This window comes from Cuculus canorus, chromosome 1, assembly GCF_017976375.1.
Source record: "Cuculus canorus isolate bCucCan1 chromosome 1, bCucCan1.pri, whole genome shotgun sequence".
Taxonomy (NCBI): domain Eukaryota; kingdom Metazoa; phylum Chordata; class Aves; order Cuculiformes; family Cuculidae; genus Cuculus; species Cuculus canorus.
The window spans coordinates 44,188,476-44,215,264 of record NC_071401.1 but is presented as its reverse complement, the minus strand read 5'-3'; the positions used below and the strand labels follow the sequence as shown (position 1 = coordinate 44,215,264).

The 26,789-nt window shown below is 37.4% G+C and overlaps 1 protein-coding gene across 7 annotated transcripts in view; it reads left to right on the top strand.

Annotated features, from left to right (window-relative positions):
- The window catches only part of MYCBP2 (MYC binding protein 2), a 181,815-nt gene that overhangs the window by 24,161 nt on the left and 130,865 nt on the right, over positions 1-26,789 (top strand). For all 7 annotated transcript variants that reach the window (XM_054056536.1, XM_054056539.1, XM_054056540.1 and 4 more), the window contains exons 2-12: positions 2,106-2,181; positions 10,117-10,332; positions 14,875-15,028; positions 16,765-16,961; positions 17,181-17,423; positions 17,692-17,763; positions 19,121-19,217; positions 23,442-23,515; positions 24,269-24,407; positions 25,345-25,421; positions 26,335-26,539. In XM_054056536.1, the coding sequence (XP_053912511.1) occupies positions 2,106-2,181; positions 10,117-10,332; positions 14,875-15,028; positions 16,765-16,961; positions 17,181-17,423; positions 17,692-17,763; positions 19,121-19,217; positions 23,442-23,515; positions 24,269-24,407; positions 25,345-25,421; positions 26,335-26,539 (1,550 nt within the window). The remainder of the gene's footprint in view (positions 1-2,105; positions 2,182-10,116; positions 10,333-14,874; positions 15,029-16,764; positions 16,962-17,180; positions 17,424-17,691; positions 17,764-19,120; positions 19,218-23,441; positions 23,516-24,268; positions 24,408-25,344; positions 25,422-26,334; positions 26,540-26,789) is intronic.

Genomic DNA, 26,789 nt, shown 5'->3' with positions numbered 1-26,789 from the left:
TTTACATAAAAGATTTTTTTTACCCAGAGAAGATTGAGTGGCTACAGATCAGAAGGGCCTGTGCTATTCTTCATGTTTGATAGTAGAGTAAGAATTAACTGCATTAAACTCTGCTAAGGAAGAAAAACTGTCTAGTGTAAAAATAACTAAATACGGAAACAGCCTGTGGAGTTCTGTTATAGAAATTTGGACATGAAAGGTCGTATGAAACTTCTTCCCTCCACTTGTTAAATAGGTTGTTTATTGAATCATAGATTCAATAGCGGCACCTCCTATGTGAGGATAGGCTGAGAGAGTTAAAAAGGCTAAGGGAAGACCTTTATAGCAGCCTTGCAGTACTTAAAGGGGGCCCCACAGGAAAAGCTGGGGAGAGGCTCTTTATCAGGGAGTGCAGGGTTGGGACAAGGGGGAACGGTTTTACGCTGAGAGAGGGGAGATTTAAATGGGATATTAGGAAGGAATTTTTTTCCTGTAAGAGTAGTGAGGCACTGGAACAGGTTGCCTAGAGAAGTTGTGGATGCCCCATCACATGGCCAGGTTGGCTGAGGGTTTGAGCAACCTGATCCAGTGGAAGGTGTCTCTGCCCATGGCAGGAGGGTTAGAACTGCAGGATCTTTGAGGTCTCTTCCACCCCAAATGATTTGATGATTCTTCGATTGTTAGTTGTTTAAACTTTACTGTGGAAGGAAACCTAGGAGCCCATCTGGGTTTTCTTTATGAGCTTTAATTTACTGGGGAGGATGAGGGGTTTATGCTCATGGAATCCCTTCTCTTAATTCAGGATAATAGTGGTTTTCCTTAGAAGAAAATAGGTCAGCTGATTTGTTTCTGTGGGAAGTGTCTTGATGAGGAATGTACCTCCCTCTTTGTTAACAGATGAAGATGGGAAAGGTGATGAAATTTCTAGCAGGCAGCTTTTTGGGGATACTCTGTGGGGGTTCTTTGTTTGAGCTTGTTTTCTAACAGGTGTCTGTTGGTTAGATTTTGATTTCCAGCTTTTGACTGTTGGACTGTGAGACTTGTATGCTCTTGCAGTCAGAATGCTGTCCAAGAGAGAGTAGTAAGCAATATGGTTTTAGTCCTGTGACATTTTTATTTAGAACGAAGTTCATTGAATAAAATACTGAGGTTCTTCTGATTCTCAGTCTCTTTCCAATCTATTACCTGAAAGTGCAACTTCCTACTGCCTGCGACTTACAAATTCCATAGTTTTATTTTTCCAACTAATCTGAAATGTGAACTATTTGAGTACTGTTGAAGTGGCACAGAGGAATGTCAATAGCTATTGCTCCAAGTCCTGGATAGGATGAATGTTATCCTGCACCAATAACATCTGCTTGGTTTTGCAGGGGTCTTGTAGACTGAACTGAGTAGCTTAGAGTAGGTTAAGCAGCAGGCATCTCAGAGTGATCTCCATGGTGGTTACAAAATATTCCCCATGGTGCCTTTTTTTTTTTTTTAAACTGAGTAGTAAAATGGAGGAGAAAAAGAATGTGATAGCAGTGAAGTGTAGGCAGAAGAGGATTAGAGGAATGTGTGTTGGCTAGAGCTGTAACATAAAGGGATGCAAGTCTGTGAGCTGAAGATGGGAAAAGTCCAAACAAAAATTTAAAAAGCTGTGTTCAGAAGTTGCAGTTTCTTCTACCAACTAAGTTTTCTGCCAAGTGATAAATTTTTAAAGCTTTCTTTTTGTCGTGGAAGGCTTGAATCTTTTTCTGATACAGACATCACAAAATGTGTTCTGTACTGACATGTTATATGTGTTACTAAGAATCATCAATAATTCCTGCTTCTAGCATTGGTGTAGCACTAAGGGACTTATAACAGAAACAGCAGGGTAAACCAGCATACAATACAGGCATTTTTTTCCTGTCATAGCGTGTATTCTACTTAAATTGATGAGAGTAATGCCCTTAATTCAGTGGAACATTAGGAAAGCATAATTTTAAGTGTTTTATATTCTTATTTATACTGTGAAATTCTGTGTTTGTTTCCTTTGCTGAGGAGAAAAAAATTTAGAGGACATTTTTTACGCTGCTGCTGTTTATTGGGGGGTATGGAAGGGAGCTTAATTCTCTTGTTCTCATGGCTCTTCTCTTTTTCAGAAGTAAGAAACTCTTTAGCAAGAAAAAATTGAAAAGGAAACAGAAGACTAAATTGAAAGTAAAAACGCGCAACAAGGTAAGTCTGTAACTAACCTGACAAAGTCCTGACTCGAAAGTCAATTCCAATTGAGAGAAATTAAAAAAAAAAAAGCATAACTAGCAATTTATTTGTTTAGAGAAGATGATAATAAGCCAGGATCGTTTACTTGTTTGCTGTGGTTTATGTGACTGTCATATGGGTGTTCATCTTGTTCAACTGTGTTTGCTAGTGATGTTCAGCAGGAAAGGTCATGAACAGCATTTTTGGTTCTCCAGTTCTGAAACTGTAAATATAGCTAAATATGCTGGTCTTATAGTTAAAATTTGAGATGCGTGTCTAGCCATTGGTTAGGGGCTACAGCTGCGAAGAATTCCATCCGTGTTGGCTAAAGGAGAATGGGAGCATTCAAAGGCTAAGGAATCCAAAGCTTTCTCTGAGAATTGCTCCATAATGGAATAGATAAGACTTATTCATTTCTATTAATAATTTCTCCCTGTGTTACTCCTGCCCCCATTACTTGAAATATATGGGAGCAGTACAGTGACCTTCATAAAAATGTTTACATGTTTACTTGTTGCAGAGAAGAAACTTAGGCAGAAGGAGCGGTATTTTAGAATACTGCTCTGCTGTCTCTGTTAGAGAGCTATTACTTCATGAGGGCTCACAGCAGGCGCAGAGTCTTCTTGCTAGGTTCCCGTTGTAGTCAATACAGAGAAAACGGCTCATTTCATGAATGACTCAGAAGAAAGAACCACTGAAATATCCAGTGAAAACGGTTTCTAGTCAGTTGGATGCCCTAATAATACAAATAAACTGTAGATCAAATTGGCCATCTTATCCTTCTTAGCCAATCCTCATGTAGTTACTCTATCTCAAGACAGATGACTTTGGGAGGGTGAAGCAAGGCCTCTATCTCTTCATTCAGTCTTGCCTTTTTGGATACCTACCAGATTGTTGTGCTTATCTCAAGTAGTGCAGGTCCAGACTATGGCATAGAAGGGGCTTATCTTCACTACTGTTCCCAGTACCATACAGTGAAATATTTCTGGTCCAAACTGATTTTTTCAGCCCTTTCTTCAGTTTTTATAACCTTAGAAGCTCTAGCCCCATTCCCTTCATGATTTTATCAGACCCACTGTCTATGCAAAAAATCAAGTTAGAGTTTGCAGAAATTGTGCTTTTGAAATAAGGTAACTCTTAAGTTTTGATCTTTGTTACTATGTGAAGGGAGCCTTATCTTTATGGACAGTGGTGCCCTAGTTGAATTTAAATCTAGAACTGCTGTTTTTCACAAACTTAACAGTCAAATGTGCTGCTTGGATTTAGTAGCAGTGGATAAATGGATTGGCAGGATCCTTTCTGAATGGCCAGAGATAACATGGGTGTATTCAAGGCTGGTTCTTGTTAGTAGTTACAGATTTGGCACTAACTGATCATCTTTGCACCTCATCCCTAGGGAGTGTTACTTTCAAGACTTTCCTTGTGTTACAAGCAACTTCCACTTGAAGTATATTAAGTGAGATTTTTCTGTCTTTGAAAAGCATGTTTGTTTTCATATCTTTTGGTGATTCCTCTGTATCAGACAGTCTTTGAGGCAGACCAGGGTTGAACAGCAGAGCATTAATATTCCATCCGAGTTACTGAGGTACAGAAAAGCACTCCAGCTTATTCGTGCATGATAGCAGGAAATTGTGTGTTTCCTGAAAAATGTACTTGAAAGGGGAAAGATAAAATCGGCTTCATATCTTTAGGCTGTCAGACTTTGTTTACTGACAGAGTGAGGTGGGTTTTGGTTTTTTGGTTTTGGTTGTTTCTTTGTTGTTGTTGGTTTATTGGAGTTTTTTTACCCCCATATGCTATTCAGTGCATTCCTCCACAGTTATCAGTGCAGAATAAGCCCAATGATCACTTTTGTACTGGAATATCTGAAAGCAGATACGTGTATTCTCAGGAAAACGTGCTCTTCCATTTGAACTCTTTATAATAGGGCAGATTGAAAAGCCCATCATTACAGGACATTCTGAGCAGAAGAACTTGTGAACATCAGGGGTTTTTTTTTTTTTAAGACCCAGGGTCTTTTAGTCTGAACAGAGGTGGGAGCTTTCTCTTAATATGCTTTGTAGAGGCAGGGAAGGCCTTAAATTAAGAATAAGCTGAAGGAACCCCAAAATTTGTAATTTATATCCTACACTTACTAAAAATGATAACTGAAGAGGAGAGAACATATAAGCCATTGAGCAACTGGAACAAAGTTATTTCTGCCATTTAAGTGTTAAATGTTATAACATTTTCAGTATAATTGGTGTTGAATGCAACGCAGTAGTTTGAGCCTCATTCTGTTTGTGAGATGGGGTCATGTTATGATCACTTGTATTTGAATTGCTGTTAACTTTTGGGTTTGTGGTTTACTGTCTATTTTTAAATGGAGGTATAAAAGTTTTCTGTGTGAGTATAATGTGTTTTGGCCTTACAAACTTAGCACTGAGTAGACTGCCTTTTACATAGAAAACAAATATGTGATTATTAGAGGTGGGTGTAGCACCTTGGATCTGCCCCTCTCACTGTGATTTTCCTTTTTTTTGCGGTGGATGACTATTATCATGAGAAAATTATAGGCAGTATAACTTATTTAACCCCATGAATATTGCTGCTTCTGCTTCCTCTCTTTTGCCCTCTGGAGGTTTCCCGCTTTCCTGTTAACTTATAGAAGTGCTGAGAGACTGGACAGAAAGCTAGAGTTTCATATCTTCTGCTCTCATAGCATTATTTAAGGAATACTGAAACATTGGAGTCCACCAGAGACAGAGAATGTACTTCCAGTGATCAGTGTCTGCATGTTTACACTATGCAGAAGTTTTAAACACTGGCTAGTTTAGCTTTTACAAATGGAAGGAGTAAAACATTGGGAGAGGGTGTCTCCTGTAGCAGACAAATTTATTAGAAGGTAATGATTGGGTGTATAAAGTGGATCACCTGGAATAAAACCACATCTGGCTTCTCAAATAATTTGGCAGTGTTTTCAGTGGCTTTTTTTATTATTTAGTGCTTCAGCCTCAAGAGGGCATCCCTTTCTAAGCGAAGTTTGAACTATTCGGAGAAGAATTTGGTGAGGTTCTGTGCTCTGTTAGTCACAGGTTAAATCAGATAGTGGTTATAGCCTTCGCTATCTCTATAGTCTGTTTCCATCATGTCTGAGAATAAATCGCTATTGCAACCATCTGGTTCAAGAGGAAGGAAATAAATTGGTCAGAAAGTAAAATATATGTGGATTTCAGTTTTTGAAAAAAAAACAGTTTGTGTCAGTGTGAGACAAGTGTAAAGAAAACCAGGGGGTTTTTGTTTTTCCACTTCTTTCCTTGAGCGTACTGGAACGTTGCAAAAGATGAACTGAAAGAAGAGCACTCATGACTGGTGGCTCTGTTTTATGAACCTGTGCCATTTAACCTATTCTACATAACGCATCCTTCCATTTAGCAGGGACCGCGTATCTACAAGGGCAAGTTGCACATCAGGGTATGGGCGTCTGTGCTTTGTTCTCTTTAATAAGATAGCCTCCTAGCTTTAAGAAAAAAATAACACACAATAAATGAAATATTACCTTTATGTGTTAAAACAATGTTCATTGTTCTTTCCTTGCATTGGTATTGCAATTTCTCAGGCTTGCAGTTAGATTTCATTATTTAGTACTTGCAGACTGAATTTTCTTTTTTTCAATGTTTTCTAAAACTTCAAGAGAAAGGCTTTTCTAATTTTATCTTAAATATTTGGAGAATATTGTTGTCTTCTGGTTTGTCTATCTAAAATACAAAAAACTTTAGAGAGAGATTTAATTAAGTTTATTGCCTTTATAGACTCTCTATTTATTCTTAAAAAAAAAAAAAAGGCGTAGTTCTTCTGACCATTGAAATGACCTTTGATTGCTGTTACCTCAGCTTGTATGATTTCAGTTGAGAATCTTCTTTCTGAAGTTTAATGTTGTGCGTTTTGTAAGAATGACATGATGCTTAAAAATTGTTCCTCCTTTCCACCAGAATTTAATTTTAGATGTTATGTTTAGCCCAAATAAATCTTTACAGCATTCAAGACAGATGATGTGATGAATACTGAGTATCTGTTAAGTATGTTTGAACACCTGGAGGTATTCAAGACCAGATTGCATGAAGCTTTGAGCAACCTGATCCATTGGAAGGTGTCCCTGCCCATGGCAGGGGAGTTGGAACTGGATGATCTCTAAGGTCTCTTCTGACCCAAACCATTCTATGATTCTGTGTTTCATCATGTATCTTAAGGTGCATTTTTGATTTACGATGATACCAAGTGAAACGGCAAAGGTTAAATTTTCAGAATGTCCCACTTTCTTATAGCTCATATGAAAGCCACTAAATCAAAGCATGTAATTCTGTTTTCCAGTCTTGAAGTTCCTTTCTTCTTGAAAGCAATAGCAATTTCGTATTCTGAGAAACCAAATCCTTTGGGAGAAAAATAAAAGTAGAGCCTATCATCTTGTCTTCTGCTCAGCTATCCCAGAAGCTGGGCTCCTAGTCATTCTTAAACATAGTGAGTGCTTTAGATTGCAGTGTTCCAGCAACCATTAAGAAAAGGGCAGTTAGAAGTGCAGAGAAGTGGTCTTTGCTCTTCACCTTATTTGCAGTGTCACAAAGTTGTTTCACACAACTGTGGGTATTAATACACTTAAAATCCAGACAACAAGCAGGCTGGGTGTTTTTCTTGAAATAATATATTGCATATCTCGAGCAATCTGATGGATTATTAATAATCCTAGATCTGCACAAAATTAATAGTTTGCTTCACTGACTTCTTAGAAGTTGATTAACATTTTTGCTTAATGTTCCACTGTTTTCCTTGACAATATGGAACTATTTTGTGTCAACAGGAAATACAGTATCATCAGAAGAATTGTTGTAATTTAAAATAGACTTTCTTAATTTGGTATAAGGGTTAGTAAGTGGGGGTTTTGTGGTCAGAGTTTGCAGTTGGATTTTCAGAGAGATCTGTTTGCCTCAAAATCTGACCCAGTAGCAAGATTGTGCATTTGGGAGCACAAATGTCATGGTATCAGGAAAGTTGGTATGGCTGTGTAGAAGAGTGACCCAATGCCATGGCTCTCATTACTTGCAGAAAAGAGAATTTTGAGTTGATGGGATGAACTTAAATCCCAGTTGCTGAACTCAGTCAGTGCCTCTGACTGTAGTGAAGTTACGGATCTGCTGTAATCTGGAAAGGAAAAATTTACTTCATATGAATCAAACTTCTGATATCTGTTTTGAATCCTCTCCAGTACCACTGTCAAAAAAGCAAAAACGGGGGTGGGAAGCTGCGAACTGGATATTTGCATTAGAGGAGCAGAAAGCTTTTCCAGAGTCTTTTTTTTTTTTTTTATCAGCTCCATCTCTGCCTTTTACAAAAGAAATCTTAGAAAGTGATCTTTATATAACCTGCTTGTGTACCTCCACTTTTGAGCAGATGTTTGTTTTGAAGACCTGGAAACCATAAGTGTTACAGTTAAAGCCCTCAGAGAGGAGCAAATCAGTCACAAATAAAACAGTGCTTTTTACATTATGGTGAAATTTGCAGGGGAAGAGAGATAACAATGTAATGATCTGAAATTTCCTTCCTAATTTCTAACCAGAAACAATATGTCTTGTCATTCAGCACCTTTCTTTTCCTTTGAGACGGGGTAAGCATTTGTATGCTCATACATTTAATGCCAGTTCAGTTGAGGGTTTTTATTTCTCCCTCAAATGAAAAATAATAAACAGTGAAAGTCATAATAATCCGTGAGTTTTAACCTTTTTCTACAACCCAACAACTTAGTATTCAACGAGAATCATGGAATCATAGTGATTTGGGCTGGAAAGGACCTTTAAAGATCATCTAGTTCCAACTCTCTGCCATTGGAGGGATCTACCTAGTACAGTTAAAAGACCAGCATTTTTAAACTGACAAAGCCAAGCAGTGAATTTCAAACTTAGGCTTCAGGGGACATTGGTAGGATAGCTACTGTATTTGCCAAGTGTGTAACAGGATCGAGTGTGAGATGCATTTAGTTTCAAAGAAGGTACTGTTCTCAGAGGTAAGGTATTGTGAAGGGAAAGTGGAGGTATGAAATAAGAACTGTAAATAGTGGGTTAACATCACAGCTAGGAATTTAACTCTAGTTCTGAGTCATATATTCTAGTGCTACATTGTTCCGAGAGAATGTTGTGTTGTGCTAAAGTCCAAGTAGGAGGTTAACATCTACAACTACAATCTGTGCACTGCTGCATGAGAGTGAGGCACTAAACACACGACAGAATGGTTAAAGTACTTACTGTTTACAGACTAAAGCCTTATGTAACTTTTTAGTAGTTGTAAAGTATTTAGAATAAGGAAGGAGTTTTTCTGAAAAATGCCCAGTTTAATAGGCAAGAAGGCATACATGGGTATGGAGCATTGTAATGCCTAAAATAATCTGTGCAGGTTGAACAATTTGGCCAGCCAACTTCTAAAAAGGCTACAGAAGATAAAGAACTTGCACTGTTTTGGAACAAAGCTTAGGCTAAACTCTTGACAAGAACTGGAATGGAAACTTCATAGAAGTTGTAATTATGATATGTGATACTAATTAGATACGTGAACTTCAGGTAGAGATGTTTCAGAGGATCCAGATATTTTTCTCTTGTTGGAACTGTCAAGAATCTAGGAAATGCGTAGTAAACTTAAATAATGTTTTAACCTGTGCAGTTCACCTGAGTTAACTTTAAAGTTGAGAGCTGACGTTGCATGTTTGCCTTAAGAGCAGCTGCAAGAACTCTTGGGGTATGTGTATGGCTATTTGACATACAGAAGACTTGTGTGTTATCACTGTTTAGTTTTGTGGTGCCATATACATTTTAAAGTACATAATAGCTCATTAGCATTGTTTTCAGTCCAAATCTTGTTTGGTGCAATTTGATACTGGAATAACATGAGGTTATATCTTGAGTTTTTGCACTGATTAACATTGCATGTCTTTTAACAACAGCGGTATTATTTCGAAGATATTCATGTTGAACAAGAACTAAACTTGTCTTTCAATCCATAGTGATGGAAGTTCTGTTGGATAAAATAGGCAACAGGGAAAACCATTGCTCCTTAATGTTTTAGTTTGCAATAATTTTGTAGTAGCAATGGAAAGGAAGGTTTAGCAAATACGTGCCAGCACAGTTAGAGTAATACTGTAGCATAAATAAAAGGAAATGTAAGAGGACTCTGACTCAGTCTAATCTAGTGCTCCTCAAAGATTTGCTTTGCATGTTCAAGAAAATTTGTCCTGCACTCTTGATCCGGGCCTTCTCTCCTTATGTGGTCTTTGTGTCTTGTGTCTGCACCATAGACCTTGATAGATTTTTGTGTTCATTAGTTTGTCCATTAGGTTTTTATTATCCACAGCATCCTGCCAAGGGAGTTTTTGAACTTGCCATCTCTTTTCATTTTAACACAAAACAGCTAATGGTATTTTTAATATCCAATATGCATTTAGCAAGCCACTTAGATTTTTATTATTTACCAACAGATTGAAATTAACAACTATAGTAACAAATAATGCATTTTAAAATTCTGTAATAATAATATAAAAAACCCTAATGAAACTGACTAACCCCTCATAAGAACATAAATCCTGAATTGTGCTAGTCTTTTTGACTGGCACAGGTGTGGACCATTCTGTAGCCTGAGCTGCTCTCGTTTACTCAGAGTTTCCTCATCAGGTTATGAGAGGTAGAGACTAAAGCCAGATGTGATATATTGAAATTTCTTCCTCTTCCACCTTTTTTCCCTGCCTGACGTATAATGCGTACTTCAACAGGAAAGTTCAGTCTCCAGTTTGAGAATCGTTTGGTTGGCCAAAGTTATTGAGGCTGTTGAGATTGTTACTTGTATTTAGCAAAGCTTGAAACTTCTAATAAACTTGAATCTAATCTTGTTTTTCAGACTGAAAACCTAGAGAGTACAATAACCATACCAGATATCAGATTACATAGCAACCCTTCAGCTTTTAATGTTTACTGCAATGTTCGCCATTGTGTGTTGGAGTGGCAAAAAAAGGAAGCATCCGTATCTTTGGCTTCGAAGAACAGTGTACAGAGTGGGGATTCAGACAGCGATGAAGAAGAGGAATCCAAAGAGCCACCTATTAAACTTCCAAAGGCAAGTAACTGGATACTGTTTTAAAATTTACGATGTCTGTGATCTAACATTTTTATGTTCTTTATGGGGAATAAAGAATAGCCTTGTAAGCCAGCTGGTGGGAAAATAGTGATAGTTTTATTGGTAGTCCATCTAGTCCAGAATCATTTGATTTGATGAATTAAGAAGATAGATATACCTGCCTAATAATTAATTTTAAAGTCACTGAAATGTTACGTAAACATTTAACTTGTGCTGCTTTATAAATACTGGTACTTGAATATGAGCTGCAGCCTCATAACTCTACACAGAGTGCAGATAAGACAAATCTTGCATCTGTCACTGGTCATGATAAAGGATGCTTTCTCTTGCTTTGCCCCTCAAAAGGAATAAATCTTAATACTGTTGAATTCAGTCAGTGGAATGCTTCTAAGATTATTTGCCAGGCATAGGTGTAATTGCAGTAACTTGATTATTCTTACTACTGTAATTTTTTTAAGCGATCTCTTTTTGGCTTTGGTGCCTTTTGGCACTGATAACTGTAGACGGTAATGCACATGAAGATTTTGGACACTATAGTTTAACAGTTAGGGTAGTTTTTTTACTACATACTACTTCTGTTCTTACAGTAGAATTAATGGTGGAAAGTCAGAAATAATCTAGATATGAGTTACTGATTCTTAATTTTTTAAAATTGATTTACTTGTTTTGTACTATATAGCCACTGTGCATTCAATTTTGTTCATTGCTGGCTTATTAACCCTATGAACCCTCCTTCCTTTTGCTATTCTTCTGAGTCTAAAATCATATTCAGAGTCACTTTTCTTGTTTTTATTTTTTCTAAAAAAATGCAAATAATGAAATAAAAAGATTATTGAAACAGTGGTTGTGAGGACTGATCTAGTTGCTTAGAAAACTAGAAGTTTGTAGTAGGTATTTTAGGAAAGGTAAAGTTGGCACTCTGGAAAATTAGAATCGTGCAATTGTTTGGATTGGAAGGAATCTTAAAGATCTCCTAGTTCCAACCCCCCTGCCATGGACAGGGACACCTCCCACTGGATCAGGTTGCTCAAGGCCCCATCCAGTTTGACCTTGAACACCTCCAGGGGTGAGGAATCCACGACTTCTCTAGGCAACCTGTGCCAGTGCCTCACCACCCTCAGAGGCAGGACAAAAAAATCTTTATCTATTCTAAATCTCCCTTCTTTCAGCGTTGTCCTATCCTACACTCCCTGATCAAGAGCCCCTCCTCATCTTTGCTGCAGACCCACTTTAGGTACTGGAAGGCTGCTGAAAGTCTCTCTGGAGCCTTTTCTTCTCCAAGCTGAACAACCGCAATTCTCTCAGCCTGTCCTCATATGGCAGGTGTTCTAGCCCTCTGATCACCTTTGTGGCCCTCCTCTGGACTAACTCTAACAGATTTTTGTCTTTCCCGTGTTGAGGACTCAGTGGTGGAGAATTGTGGAGGAACATAACTAAGCCAGGTAGCTGCAACTTGATGACTGAAATTTCATGATTGATAGTTGCAAAATAATGTGCAGTCAGTAGAAATAAAGTTAACGTTGTTTGTGACCTGCATCTAAGTCCTTGTGGATTGTATTAAATGAATCAACAAGCACTTGTGGGTGCTAATTTTAAATTTTAAGTAAAAGGCAATGTAGCTATTAGCATTTATAAAGAACAGAATGGAGTTTTAAAGAGATTTTGGAATTAAGAGGTTCAGAGAAGGATGAGACTTACTAGCGACATGGGCAGAGCACTTGCATGTGGAAACTGAAACATCGATATTGTTAAAGATGTTGGTGGGGGTTTAAAAGAGAGACTTGGAAAAGCGGTAAGGTTTTAAAGAGATGATGGCTTAGAAGAAGTTATGTGGAAACCATAGGTACGAAGCTTTATTTTTCGTTTCTCAAAAGAGAAAATCAGTGAGCTATTCTGTTATGTTCAATACAACAAATATAAAATTGATGAGAATCTGTATGCTTTCAAACTATTCATTTTTAGTAAAGTATTTATGAAATATCAAAGATATATCAATTTTTACTGATTCAACAGTGACTGAGATGCCTGATACAACTTCAGTATTTTTAATAAATATCTCGCTAATATTTTCTGCCTCTGAGGATGGTGAGACGCTGGAACTGGTTGCCTGGAGAAGTTATGGATGCCTCATCCCTGGAGGTGTTCAAGAACAGGCTGGATGAGACTTTGAGCAACCTGATGCAGCAGAAGGTGTCTCTGCCCATGGCGTGGCAGTTGGAACTGGAAGATCTTTAAATTCAACCATTCTGTGATTCTATGATATGTACCTGAAAGGGGCCTACTGGAAAGCTGGGGATGGACTGTTCACAAAGGCTTGTAGTGATAGGACTACAGGCAATGGGTATAAACTGGAGAGGGTCAGATTTAGTCTAGACATGAGGAAGAATTTCTCGTGGTGAGGCACTGAAACAAGTTGCCCAGGGAAGCTGTGGATGACCCGTCTCTGGAGGTGGGCAAGGCCAGGCTGGACGGGGCCTTGGGCAACCTGATCTAGTGGGAGGTGTCCCTGCCGATTGCAGGGGGAGTGGAATTAGATGATCTTTAAGGTCCATTCCAACCCAAATGATTCTGTGATTCTATATCATGTATATATTGAGGTGAAAAGACCTGTGTTAAGAAGCCTGCCCAGTCTTGATCTTGGCTGCTAAAAAACAACCCAAAACCTGGGCAGATCAGGCAAAATCCAGCAGAACTATCCATCGTTGATTACTACTGGCATGAAAGTTATTTTCTATGTTGCATTAGATTCTCTGCTCTCTCTAGCTGCCTCTGTCAGCTGCTGGATGAAGACTTCTGTCTCAAGATTGGGAAGAATAGAATAAGCTTCTCAGTTTCTCTTGGAAATACTGTTGCTGAAAAGGAGTGTTTCTAAAAAATGTAGTGCAGTGTGTTTTATTCTTTAGCCTACAAGATCATAGGATCATTAGAGTTGGAAGAGATCTCCAAGGTCAGTCAAGTCCAGCAGTCAATGAACTTGATGATGCTGAGTTTAGGATCCTGGAGAAACCATCTGTGCTGTTATTTTGTTGACAGGTTTTGTTCGTTGTAGATTCCAGGCATGTGTTTTCCCCTAACTGCACTGAAGATCTGAAATGTAAGGTGCAATTTGCAGGGAAATTGCTTTTGCACTTTGAAGACTTGATTTGATTATGTTTCTTCTTTTCCTCCAAAAATCAAACAGGTGGTAAAATAACTTCTGAAAGACAGGTATCAAAATAAATTGAATGACAGTAAAGAGAGTTACGAGGCATCCAGTAAAACTTAGAGCTGACTGTCAGATCTGTTTTAAGCATGAGTGGCAGTTCCATCCAGAATTTTATTTATTTTCGCATTTAGTCTTTTTGTTTGGATTTTACTCGGGGGTTTAAACACTTCAAACACTGGGGCTCTACTGTGATGGAGACACATAGGGGAGTTTTGAAGATACAGTCGCTGATTCGTAATGAGTTAAACCTGTTAATTTTTCTTCTATTCTCATCATCATTACATCCTAATAGTGACCTTCCAATGCTCAAAGCAGGCCTACAGGAAAGATGGGGACAGACTTTATAGCAAGGCCTGTTGTGGCAGGACAAGGAGTAGTGATTTTAGACTAAGGGAGGGTAGATTTAGACTGGGTATAAGGAAGAAATTCTTTACAATGAGGGCAATGAAACACTTGTACAGCTTGCCCATTGAGGTAGTGGAGGACCCATCCCTGTAAACATTCAAGGTTAGTTTTGATTGGATGGAGCTTTGAGCAACCTGATCTGGTTAAAGATGTCTCTGCTCCTGCAGGGGGGTTGGACTGGATGATCTATAAATGTCCCTTCCAATGCAAAGCTTTCTGTGATTCTATACTGAGTTTGAGAAGGAAGCGAAAGGAACAGTCAGTGGAGAGAAGCATAGTTGTGATCTCAGAATGTTCAGGAATGCTAGAAGAAGGGAAAGGTAGGAGTGGCTGTAAGTGCTCTTACAGATATTGTATTTGTTGGCATAATACATGTCTGTGATGAAGACATGTGGAGTTTAATGACAAGTATTTAATCTTTATTTTCTTATATTGTCACAAGGACAATATCAGAAGTTTTGTAGGGGAAAGTATCAACTGTCTAATGTATCGTTATTCTAGTTGGAAAGTCAGATTGCAAGCCAATTCTTGTTGCTTCACGTTAATGAGCAAGGAAAAGGGAAGAAGATGAGGGTCTATCTGTGTGAACTCTACAGAAATTACAAGGGCTCGGAGGCACATGTTATCTTACATTGTCCAAAACATGTTAAGTTTCCTTATTTTTTCAGGTAACTATTACTCTGTTTAGACATACTCTTTCATATAGCATTACTTCTTTGAATATTTGTTCATACAGTTGTGTTAGGTAGGTTCTAGATTTCTATTCTCTTTCGAATTACCACTGTGTTCTATCTTACATTTTTATTACTCAAATAATTGTTTTGTTCTGTGAGCACTGGGATATGCCTTTACTGGCTAAGATCCAAAAATATTGTATTAATTCATTTTCTGAAATATCTGTACTAATTTAGATCATTGAAGTTGGATTATGTGAAGTCTTCGAACTGATAAAGGAGACAAGATTTTCTCACCCATCCTTGTGTCTCAGGAGCCTACAAGCCCTGCTTAATGTGCTCCAGGGCCAGCAACCAGAAGGCCTGCAGTCAGAGCCTCCTGAAGTCCTAGGTAATACCTCATCTGTTACTGTGTTTGTTTTAATATGCATCTGTTATTGTATTTTATGAAAGAAAATGGTTCCTAGCAAGTGATTGAGATAGTAATGTGCTAGTTCTTACCAGACTGATGTGATTCTGGAGTGTAAACTCCTTATGGTGCATGTAAGCAGCACTTTCTCTGCATTAGTCTTTTGTAGAACAGGAATTTTGGCATAGTAAGGTGTGTGTGTTTATATACATGTATGCATTATTTTGTTGCTGTGTAATGCCGAGTTTCACTGAAACGTAGTAAACCATAGTAATTATGATTCATTCGTTTTATAAAGCTATAGAATACTTGATCTGATTGGGAAAAAAGGTAGTTCTGCAGTGAACTTATCTGGCAGTTTGCTGTTGTAATCTATTGCTTAGCTATTTAGTGTTGTAATTTACTTAAAGCTGCAAAATAATGTCAAGATTCTCGCTTTTATTTCCTCTGTCTGTCCAAAAGTTTCCCTGAAAATTAATTTTGCTTTTAATGATATTGAAAATAAAAGTTGAAATCCTGATGGCTTTGAGTGTATGATTGGTTATATCCATTTCCAATTCATAGTTTCTGATGGATTATAGAACTGCAAGGAAGTTGAGGCTGTAGCATTTGTTGTTTAAAAATAGAACAATTAGAACGTATCTCTTAAGACTTTCTATTTTCCTATGTTATGCCTCAACAGTTTACTGTTTCAAAAGATGATAGCGATTTGTTACAGAAAACTTTTATTTTGTGTTGATGCATAGAGTATTAAAAAGCTACATAGAAGGCTTTGTTGTGGTTACATACTTATCAAAAAAGTTGAGGTGGATTTCTATTCATACTTTGATTGTTCCCGATGTTCAGATGCTAAATAGTGCTTGAAAAGAGACATACAATTAAATTTTTCAAGCTTTGATTTGAAATGCTTGTTTCTGAGAAATGAGATGTGCTTCAACATGGGTAATTGTGATAAATATTGGACAAGATTGATCAAGCCTTGCACGTCGTCTCAGGGGTGAGGTAGACTGAATAGGCAGGTAAAGTAACTCCTTCTGGCCTGTTCCTTATTAATGTATTCCTCTCTAACAGAGTCTAGAGGAGGCCATGAAGATGATCATAGAGCTGAAGCACCGCCCACACAAGGACAGGCTGAGAGAGGACAGGCTGAGAGACTTCGGGTTGTTTAGCCTAGATAAGAGAAGGCTCTGGGGAGACCTTCTAGCATCCTTCCAGTACTTAAAGGGAGTCTGCAGGAAAACTGGTGAGGGGCTCTTTATCAGGGAGTATAGTGAAGGGACAAGGGATAATGGTTTTAAGCTGAAAGAGGGGAGAGTTAGATGAGATATTAGATTTTTTTTCCGGTCCTGAGACACTGGCACAGGTTGCCCCGAGAAGTCTTGGATGCCCCATCCTTGGAGGTGTTCAAGGCCAGGTTGGATGAGGCTTTGACCAACCTGATCTAGTGAAAGGTGTCCCTGCCCATGGCAGCGGAGTTGGAAGGGACCTCAAAGGTCATCCAGTTGTGGTTGTCAAGACTTTATCTTTTCTGGCTGAAAAAAATAGGATGCTGTAGGCCAGTTTAAATGAGGTGCTTTCTTTCCTGTCTGGAAATAGGTCTAAGCTTAATAGCTAGGTAAAGATGTATCATGTGTTTGCTATGTTTAGTTTCCCATTGACTGGCAAATCGCTTGGTATGATTTTGTGACTTGATGTAACTGCTGTGTTTTCATCTGCAGAATCCCTGTTCCAGCTTCTTCTGGAGATAACTGTCCGTAGCACAGGAATGAATGACAGCACAGGACAGTCCTTGACAGCACTTTCCTGCGCTTGCCTCTTCAGTTTGGTAGCTGCATGGGGAGAGACAGGAAGAACGTTGCAAGCAATCTCTGCTATCCTCACCAACAACGGCAGCCACGCTTGCCAGACTATTCAGGTCTTGCTCTAAAACCACCCTGTATCTGGAAATTTGTGTAAATTGTGTACATGAGTTATAAAATGATCTATTGTATAAATTCAGTTAATTTTTTTCCCCCTTTACTGTTTCTGGTATAAGAGTAGCTATTTCTTTGTCCCTCTTTGTTGGAGATTGAACAGAAAATACAGCATTTAAAAATAGTCAGGTTTTTCACTCACTATTTCTTTTCCTATTTAGGTGCCAACCATTTTAAACTCTCTTCAGAGGAGTGTACAGGCAGTTCTGGTGGGCAAAATCCAAATCCAGGACTGGTTCAGTAATGGGATAAAGAAGGCAGCCTTGATGCACAAATGGCCATTGAAAGAAATATCTGTAGATGAAGATGACCAGTGCCTACTTCAGAGTGATGGTTTTTTCCTCTATCTCTTATGTAAAGATGGACTTTACAAAATTGGCTCTGGATATAGTGGGACAGTGAGGGTAATGTGATTTTTCTTTTGTTTCTTGACTAATGAATGGTAATTAATATTTTAACTTCTACAGTGTCCTGTTTCCTTTGAGAATCTTTTGTAGCTTACTAATGATCAGTATTTTTGCAGTTTGTCTGAATTTTTCTGATGATTTCTATGGGAATTTTACAGCATTTTCATACAATTTTTACTTCTCAGTATGGTTGCAGACATTGTTATTTAGATGACAAATTGTTATATATAAAATATATTTGTTAAATGTTTGTTATGCTTTTCAGGGCCATATATACAATTCTACATCCCGCATCAAAAACAGAAAGGAAAAAAAGTCTTGGTTAGGCTATGCTCAGGTAGGTGAATACTTAAAACGTGCGCCCTCCCCCTTCCCACCCCTCATGAATAATTTAAGCAGAAACTTCTAAGTTGTGTAGGATGAGGAACATCTGACAGTACTGTCACATGTAAGGAGTAATGAAAAGTGTTGTTGATTTGTGTTGTTAATGTAAGACTTCTCAAAATACGATGGTTTAACATGTAAATTTATGAATTATATAGTCAATTCATGTGTGATTCTTAAACAGTGAAGTTGGTGGATGTGAAAACATGCTGATGCAACAAAATAGTGTAAAAAGCGTACTTGAAGTATCTATTAATGAAAACTTAAGTTTATTTTAAAACATTTTCAGTAAAATAAGGAAGTGCTGCTTTGTTTGGCATTTTGATTTTTTAGAGTTAGCTTCTGGAATATCAACCACAGTTTCTTATACTTCTACCATTCATTATAAAAAGAGTGGATTTTTTAGAATCCTGTTAGTACTACTGCTCTCAAAAAAAATCAAACACCAAAACACCTCAAAAAATTAAATTTCAGAGAACAATTATTATCCTTTATTTTTTAACTACTGAGCAATTTTTATCATACATTTACTATTTAATGAATGAAATAATTGTCCCAGTGTGAAATTGTGTAGTCCTTGCCATGATTTTGAAGTTAAATTTTTCATTAGAAGTATGTATTCTACTACTACAGTTATCATATGGGTAAATATACAGGTGAAATATGATTTTGTTTAAATACATCACCAAAACAAACTGGCGCAATACAAATGTGCGTTGAGGCATTCATTTGGAAGCCTAGTTTATCAGTTTTGCAATGAATAGGATCTGTCCAGTTTCACTACGCAGTTATACATTTGGACGTATACAACTGTAGGTAGCTTGTACAGGTGTGTGTACTCCTACAGTGATTATACCCAAAAGCACTGCTTGGAAAAGTGTCGCTCAGGGGCTGTATTTATAGGAAGATGTGTAAGTTGCATTTATTGCAAAGTTTATGTCCATAACAGAGGTAAGATGTGCCCACAGTCTCATTTCCTGTCAAGTGCTTGGCTAAATAAACTCTAATTCAGGTTAGAGTTTTTCTTACTAGAAGCTTTTTCTTACTTCATCAATTAAGTTATTTTAGACTGAAGTTTTTCTATCTACTTCAGTGCTCTTTTTGCCCCTAGTTTGTGGAGAAAATTCCTTCATGGAATTCATGTGAATCTTCTCTTGATTTGTAAAGTCGGGACAGGAATGTGGTTTTTACTGTGGCTGTGTCTTTTAATTGTAATCGTATACATGAACAAAGATCAGAATTACTAGGTGTGGTATTTGAGAAAATTTTAATAATATTTTCATACTAATACATATTCTTACTCTTACCAGGGTTATTTATTATATAGAGATGCGAATAGTCACAGTATGACAGCCATAAGAATAAATCCTGAAACTTTGGAACAAGACGGTACAGTTGCTTTGCCAGGTATGAACCTTCAGTTCTGAGAAGATGGTTATAGTTTACTGTTAACATGCTATGTCTTTTCAGGTAAGCAGAAGAGAAATTGAGTTAGATTTTGAAATCACAGAGACTGCTTTTTTATGACTTTGGTTTGCTGCATTAGACCAACTGCAGTATTTGATTCATCTTACTCCAGCTGCTGGAAGAGTATTGCAACATTTCAGAATGTATAGTCGTCTTAATTTAAAGATTCCAAGACCTTAACTTCCTTCCTCAAAGAAATTTTAGTTTGACCTCACTTGAACTTTGAGCATTTAGCTTAGGTATGGCTATGTTTCCAGTATCTATTACATGTAGGTAGGTTGAAATGATAACCAAAACCATTTGGTTTTTAACATAGGTAGAAATGCATCCAAAAAAAACAAAGGATGCTAATAAACATTGATGGATCGTACTTCTGATCTTTAAATTGGTGATGGTTTTTGTTTTGGAAATTTTTTTTGGTAGTTCTTGTATTGTCCCTGAAGAGCCTTAGAACTTGGGTATCTGTTTAGAAAACGAGGATGTTCCCGGAATGAGCTTTAATGGCATGATGAAACATATCTAGTTTTAGCCACTCGTGTAGATGCATGAAGGGCACAATATCTTTTGGTAGAGTAGTGACAGACTTATTCTGTAGATCAGAAGAAAGCTTGTCTTGCTTCCGGACATAAATAGGAAGGCACTGACTGAAACCTCAGAAAAATTCTCTAGGCTTTCTGTATATGAAACACAAACAGTAATTTTTGATTAAAAATCCTATGAATATAGTGTAAGGACTTTGAGGAAGTTGAATGAAATGTGGATTTCTATTTAAGCTGCTTGGTCTTTGTGGGGCTGTAAGTGAAATTTAAGTTGAGTGAGAGCACATTCAAGCACCTGACAAATTGCCTTGTAAGATTATTTTTCTAATTCTTTCACCTCGAGGCAGTTTATTCAGTCAGTAGGGTCCATAGAGGTCTTAATTCTGTTAGCATTGGTAAGCTCGTCAGTACTCTGCATGCAAGTCTTGGAGAAACACTGAGGCAGGTTTAAAGTCTACATGTCTGAGCTGTTAACTTTCTTTTGCAAATCTTGGTGACAAGTGTCATTCTGCAAGGCAGCCAAAGGCACAAATTAAACAAGAGTGTGCTTTCCTAACAATGTATTAATCTTTCAGTTCAAAAGCAGATCTTGTAACTGTGAGAATACCTATTTGGAAATCTATTTCGTACAATTGTATGTCATCCGATTTTTGATGATGTCTAAGTAGATGCTAGATGTCTTGAACTACAGCCCTCTGTATTTCTGCCCTTGAACTTTGCTGTTTCATTTTCTACACTTCTATGCATTTATCTGTGTTGTGTTATTAGCAGTGTTGTGGTGTTGTTGTCTTTTGGCTAGGACAAATTCTGTTTTGCAGTAGAAGGAAAGAAATGAAAGTGAGGAAGGGTATGTGACCTATCCTGAGGAAATCTGAGTAGGTATGTAATTCTAAGTAGTGGCTGCCCCACTGCAAACTTAATGACTTGCAGCATGTTGTAGGTTTGAAAAAACACACCAGACAGAACTAGAGGGCAGTAACTTTGCTAACAGCTGAACATTGGTATGGTTCCAACTATTTCTTTCTCGATGGTATGGTATTCAGGCATGGCTCTGTCTGGAATTAATCTCTTTCAAATGCCTGGGTTGGTGATAATGCATTTAAATAAGCTATTTGTATTTATTTGTGCAGGAGATTAAGAGTTCATTAGGAGTTGTGATTAGGAGTTGATCCTAGCTAGCAATCATGTGACCTTAAACTCAGTGAACTATGGAATGTGATGTTCTTTCTCACACAGTAGACTCCACCGTCTTCTTGAAACCATAGGCTTCTGTTTCTAATGGGCAACGTTTCCACTCTGATAGATGATCTAGCAAGTAGGACAGTGTATCTGAAACTACCAGACTCTGTCCATGTTCTTGCATCCAGTGTCTTTGCCAAGCTTCGTACCCTATCCCTGAGCTTTTGATCAATCTTCCTAGTCCACATATCATAAAAGAATTCCCAAACTCCATGAGATTTTCTAGGTGATTGAACCTGAATTTACAGAATTGGTTTTTCCTCTTGACTATTTCTTTAACAGTAATGTTAGAGAAACATTGCTATATTCAGCTGAAGTTGAAGGTACGTGGTGTATGGTTTCATTGTCCTTTGAAATTCCACATGAATATCTCTGAGTCGGGACTATTTGACTTAGTCTGAAAAATAGTGAGGATAGTTTAAAAGAGCTCAAGAGTTAGGTGTTAACAGGCACACAATACGCCATATAAATACAGAAGGTGATGCTTGACAGTAATCATCTCCTGAAGCCTCTGAGGTGGCTGTGATTAGCAAGTGTCTGTGGTTATGTCGGTTAGGTAAAACATAAGCCCTTTATTTTACAGTAATCTGCAGACAGAAACCTTGATTATCTTTGTTCATCATGTACATACATTTGATCATAGAAGGTCCTTGCTAGCTGAGACACTGCTATCCTATGTTTTGCAGATATTCCATTTGCCTTCCATTATCTACTCTGCTCATTTGATAACTAATTTTGGTCCTGCATATTATCTAATCAAGTGCTGATTTTTAGGAAGCCTTCTGAAGAATATATATTTTTTTCTATAAAGAAAAACAATCATCCCTGTTCCAGATTTCCTTTGTGAACACAGTTACCAAACATGTAAACAACTCCAAAAAGTGTTTAGTGGGAGATTTGCCAGTTGAAATTACTCAAGAAATAGACCAAACAGTGTAATATAGACCCAGTGGTGGCCAGTATATCCTGTTTCCTTTATGTGCTTATCTGTGCTTGTAATTTTCAGCCGTTCAAGGGCTCTTAATACTTACAACTTTCTATAACCTTTCAGAAATTCAATGTAGATTATTTTTGGAACTTCTTTTCAAGTTATTGTCAACTTTTTTGTTTCATCACTAATATCACTTTGCAACACAGAGAGTTAGTGACATGAACTGACTTTGGTCAATGAATCTGGGATTATTTTTGAGAGCGTGATATTTCAAACTTTATACATTCTCCATCCTACTTGTTGCTTGCCTTCTTTGTGATTTGTACATGTGTGTACTAAAGGGGAAGGTTGTCTACTTTAGGTCTGTTACCTCAACATACAAGAAGGGCACCTAATGCCTGTTCTGTTCCTGGTAAGATAATATATTGGACTGGTCAGTATAACTGAAAAAAGTGAACAGATTCCTGGATTTGTGAATAATGTGGTTTTTTTCAGGTATATTATTTGTAATAAAACACTCCCAACTAGCTAGCAAAAAGGTAGCAGACTTGCTGGTTTTGATGGAAGGATATTATTTGTGCTTCATTTACCGTTAAATTTGTTAAAGTAACTGTTAGTGGATCTTTTTTTGGGTTATGAGCAGATGTTTAGAGTATAAAGTAGCTGTCCTGTAGTATTTTTAGAAGACATCTCTTACCTGTGTGTAATCAATGTAACAAGCACCTTACCAGCCATATAATATCCATCTCTGTTAGCAGCTCCATCAGCAGAGCAGAAAGGGAAGAAGAGATGATATAGGGACATACCTTTGAACTTGTACCACTTGTACTAACATGGGCAGAATTCTTTCCCTAGCCTTTTTTTTTCTTTAAAATACCTGGCCTGTTTACGATAAACATGTGATGCCTTCAAATATATGCTTTGTAGTTTCCAAAAAACTCAATTTTGAGTTAATAGTTTGACATTTATAAACAACATTAAAATGAGATTAATAGTGGAAAGTTTGGCTCTGTCATTTATTTCTGCAGGTTTTTTATGCTGGACTGAGGAAACTAGTTTCAAGATAATTGCCCTTATTTAAAAAGAAATTAAAAGCATCTTTGGGGAAGGAGAAAGACCAACACTTCTAGAAAATTAGTATTTAGCTGTGTTATAATACTTTAAAATGCCGTTCACAGATGAATTCTGCATGCTGTTGTGGTTAAACATTGGGGTAATCCCTTACATTTCATACAGTGGAAAATGCTTAATAACTCTTAAATGGACATAGAAGCGTTGCATGCATTTGGTGAGAGAGGAGATCCTAGCATAAAGTCATGTGTTATCAGAACAGTGTGATCTCTCTTTAGACAAACCAGAACGCTCAGTTATTGTAGCGAGAGGGAATTAGACTGAAATGGAGATTAGTGTATGTTGGTATAAACTGATGCAGCTCACTTCATCTTTCTCTCACAGATTGTCATACTGAAGGGCAGAATATCCTCTTCACTGATGGAGAATATATTAATCAAATAGCAGCATCTAGAGATGTAAGTGTTACATGTGATGCATAGATGATTTTTCTCTCAACTGAATTGTTTTATTTTACAATACTTATCTGCTTAACATTGCCTTTTTCTTAGACAATGCTGCTAGTGAAGAAATTCACGTAACTAGAGATAAAAAGGAACTGCCATGTTAGTGCACAAAGGAGCAGTATTTTTGTGTTTATCCACACAATTTTGATATGTGGTAGATTTTTCAACTAAGTTTTAAGAAAAGCTTTGTTGCCCTTCCTGAGGAAAAAAATCTTACACATGGAATAATGGCTTTTTAACATGCCATTCTACAGAGTGTCTGTGGGATAAGCTTCTTGGAGCTTGCATTCACCTGCACTTGTAAACAAAAAAATGGTTTAGCTACTTTTTAAAGCAGTCACTCTCAAACTGCCTGCAGAATTTTGGGTTCTGAATCAGAAGTTGAGGGCTTATAAGATACATGTAAATAGTTATAAAAGCAAGATTTCTATTGTGAGATTCAGAGTTACATACTTCTATAGCAATTCACTATTTTTATGGTGTTCTTAGTGTTTACGTAGAATTCAATATATGTTTAAGATCTGTCAGATGCCTTTCAGCTCACCCCATTGAGCATTTTCTTCTTTTCTCTTCTGTAATAACTGTTATTTTATTGATATGTCCTCTAATAACTCTGAAATAGTATTATATCGATGTACTTAGGCCATGAAAAAAAATGATTGCATTTGTTAGACAGCATAACATAGATTATTTTATTTTTTTCAGGATGGCTTTGTAGTACGAATATTTGCAACGAGTACTGAGCCGGTACTGCAACAAGAACTGCAGCTTAAGCTTGCAAGAAAATGCTTGCACGCCTGTGGCATCTCATTGTTTGATCTGGAGAAAGACTTGCACATTATCAGTAAGTCCTTGTCTTTGAAGGTTAATAACAAGCTGGTATTTTATAGAATCATAGAAGGGTTTGGGTTGGAAGCGACTTTAAACATCATTGAATCCCTGTCTCCTGGGCAGGTACACCTTCCACTGAATCAGGTTGCTCAAAGCCTCATCCAGCCTGGCCTTGAACACCTTCAGGAATGGGGCATCAAATAATAAAACTGAAACAGTGCCCTTCCCTTTGTTTGCCCTTATTATGTGCAAAGAGTTATAGCTCCCTTATAAATAAGTGGAGGAATCTAAGTGTTTTGCGGCTGGTTAAGTGTTATTTCACTCCTAGTGATCTATACACACATTTGGAACAACGTTTCTGTCTGTAGCGCTGCCCATGGTTTTCCAGTATTTTCCTCTAGTTGTATGATAAGTATATAATTGATTGAAGCTTGGACTTCATGATAGTTTTTGTATAACACATAGTTAAACTATAGAACTCTTAGCCGTGGGTCAAAGTTAACAGAAGTTAATAGGATTCTTGACTGGATTAGTAGAAAAAAAATGCATTTGAAAGATACTAAATCCATGGAAAACAACTTTGCATCAGAATTTGAGATTGTTGCTGTCTAGGAAGGTATTTTGGAGAAATGTCACTTGGCTTTTGCTTTGGCTTTTGTTGTTGCATTAGGCGTTTGGTTTTGGTCCTGTCAGAACAAAAGCATGTTTCACTACGGGGGTCTTTTTTCTGACCAAGTGCGGTTGTTCTCATGATGGTGCTTGTTTCCTCTTTGAACAGCTCTGCCTGGTCTAGCCCAGCAAGCCTTGTTGTGTCAGCACAACTTTGTTTCACTTGTAACTTTCTTAAAACCTTTGTTGTGACAAACCCTCCCTGGCAGAGTTAGGTCTGTGAACTGGTCTATGAAACCATCCGGTTAAACTGTTGGGTTAATGCAATCTTCCCTGTGTAGGTACAGGGTTTGATGAGGAATCAGCTGTCCTTGGAGCTGGAAGAGAGTTCGCACTAATGAAAACTGCTAGTGGAAAGGTATGAAAATGTTCTCTGATGAATGGCAGATTGCTTCAATACATTTCTACATGGTTTATAATTTAATTATTATTTTCCACAGTTCCTTTTTGCCTTTGTTCATAAATAAGCTTAACTATTTTTCCTAGTAAAATGTAGTAGTATGAAGCAGAATTTGATCAAGTAGGACTCTGCAGACATTAGAGGAGACAGATTAGTTTGGTCTGCAGACGAACAAATGCCTCTTCAATATGAAATTAACAAATTTTCTAGTTTTGACCTTGAAATTTGTATATATACTTTATAAGACAATGAAATACGACTTTAGGGACCTACGTAAGTTAAAACACCTGTTTTATTACAACACTGAGAAGCAGATCTAGAGGAAACTTCTTAGTCAAGAGCAGTTTGTTTTGTGTTTCTTCATATGAAATATTTTATTTGGTGTTACTGTTTATGTGCTCAGTGGCCACTGTGCATTTACTGAAAATAAGTTTTCAAATTGTGTTGAAGCATAATAAAATTTGTAGTAATTTGGTATTTTAAAGTATTTTTCTTGTTATAATACCATCTGGTTTTTCACAGACCAGACATTTCTCTGAGTTGTTCTAAATGCTTGGTCTCTTCTAAGTCGTTTCTTCTGAATAGTTCTCTTGTGTGTTCAACTCATCCAGACAAGCAATTATGTACAAAAACTAACACCGTGGTGCAGGAGGAAGCACATTTCAAAAGAGGCAAAATCTAAGTAGACTATTTCTCCCTTTTAAGTCAGAATTAATGGGTTTAGGATAGATATGTTGAAATGGTATGAACAATGTCAGGAAAAGTTCTATATGGTTTGAAATTACAGGATTTAAAACCCATGTGACTTGGCAAATGGTGCAAGTTTGAAGTCCTGTGGCATAACAGAAAATTGTGAACTGTTTTCTTCTAGATGTATTATACTGGCAAATATCAAAGCCTGGGAATCAAACAAGGTGGTCCTTCAGCAGGAAAATGGGTTGAACTCCCAGTCACAAAATCTCCAAAGATTATTCAGTTCTCTGTTGGACATGATGGCTCACACGCATTACTTGTTGCTGAGGATGGAAGCATATTCTTCACAGGCTCTGCTAGTAAAGGAGAGGATGGCGAATCAAGTATGTATTATGCCTGCTTGATCAATAGTTGATAAAATCCTATTAACCAACTTTTAATTTGAAAGGAAGCATTTTAATATTTTTGAAGAACATGTAAGCATGCCATTGGGTTTGAATTTTGTCAGACACGGGTCCTGACAACCAGTGCCACTGCCTTTTGCAGCTGGAGATGGTGATCAGTTTGGATTGTGTGGTGGCAGCGCTGCTTTACAGTTGTCCTGAGGAAAGGCAGTCATAAGTTTGGTCAGGA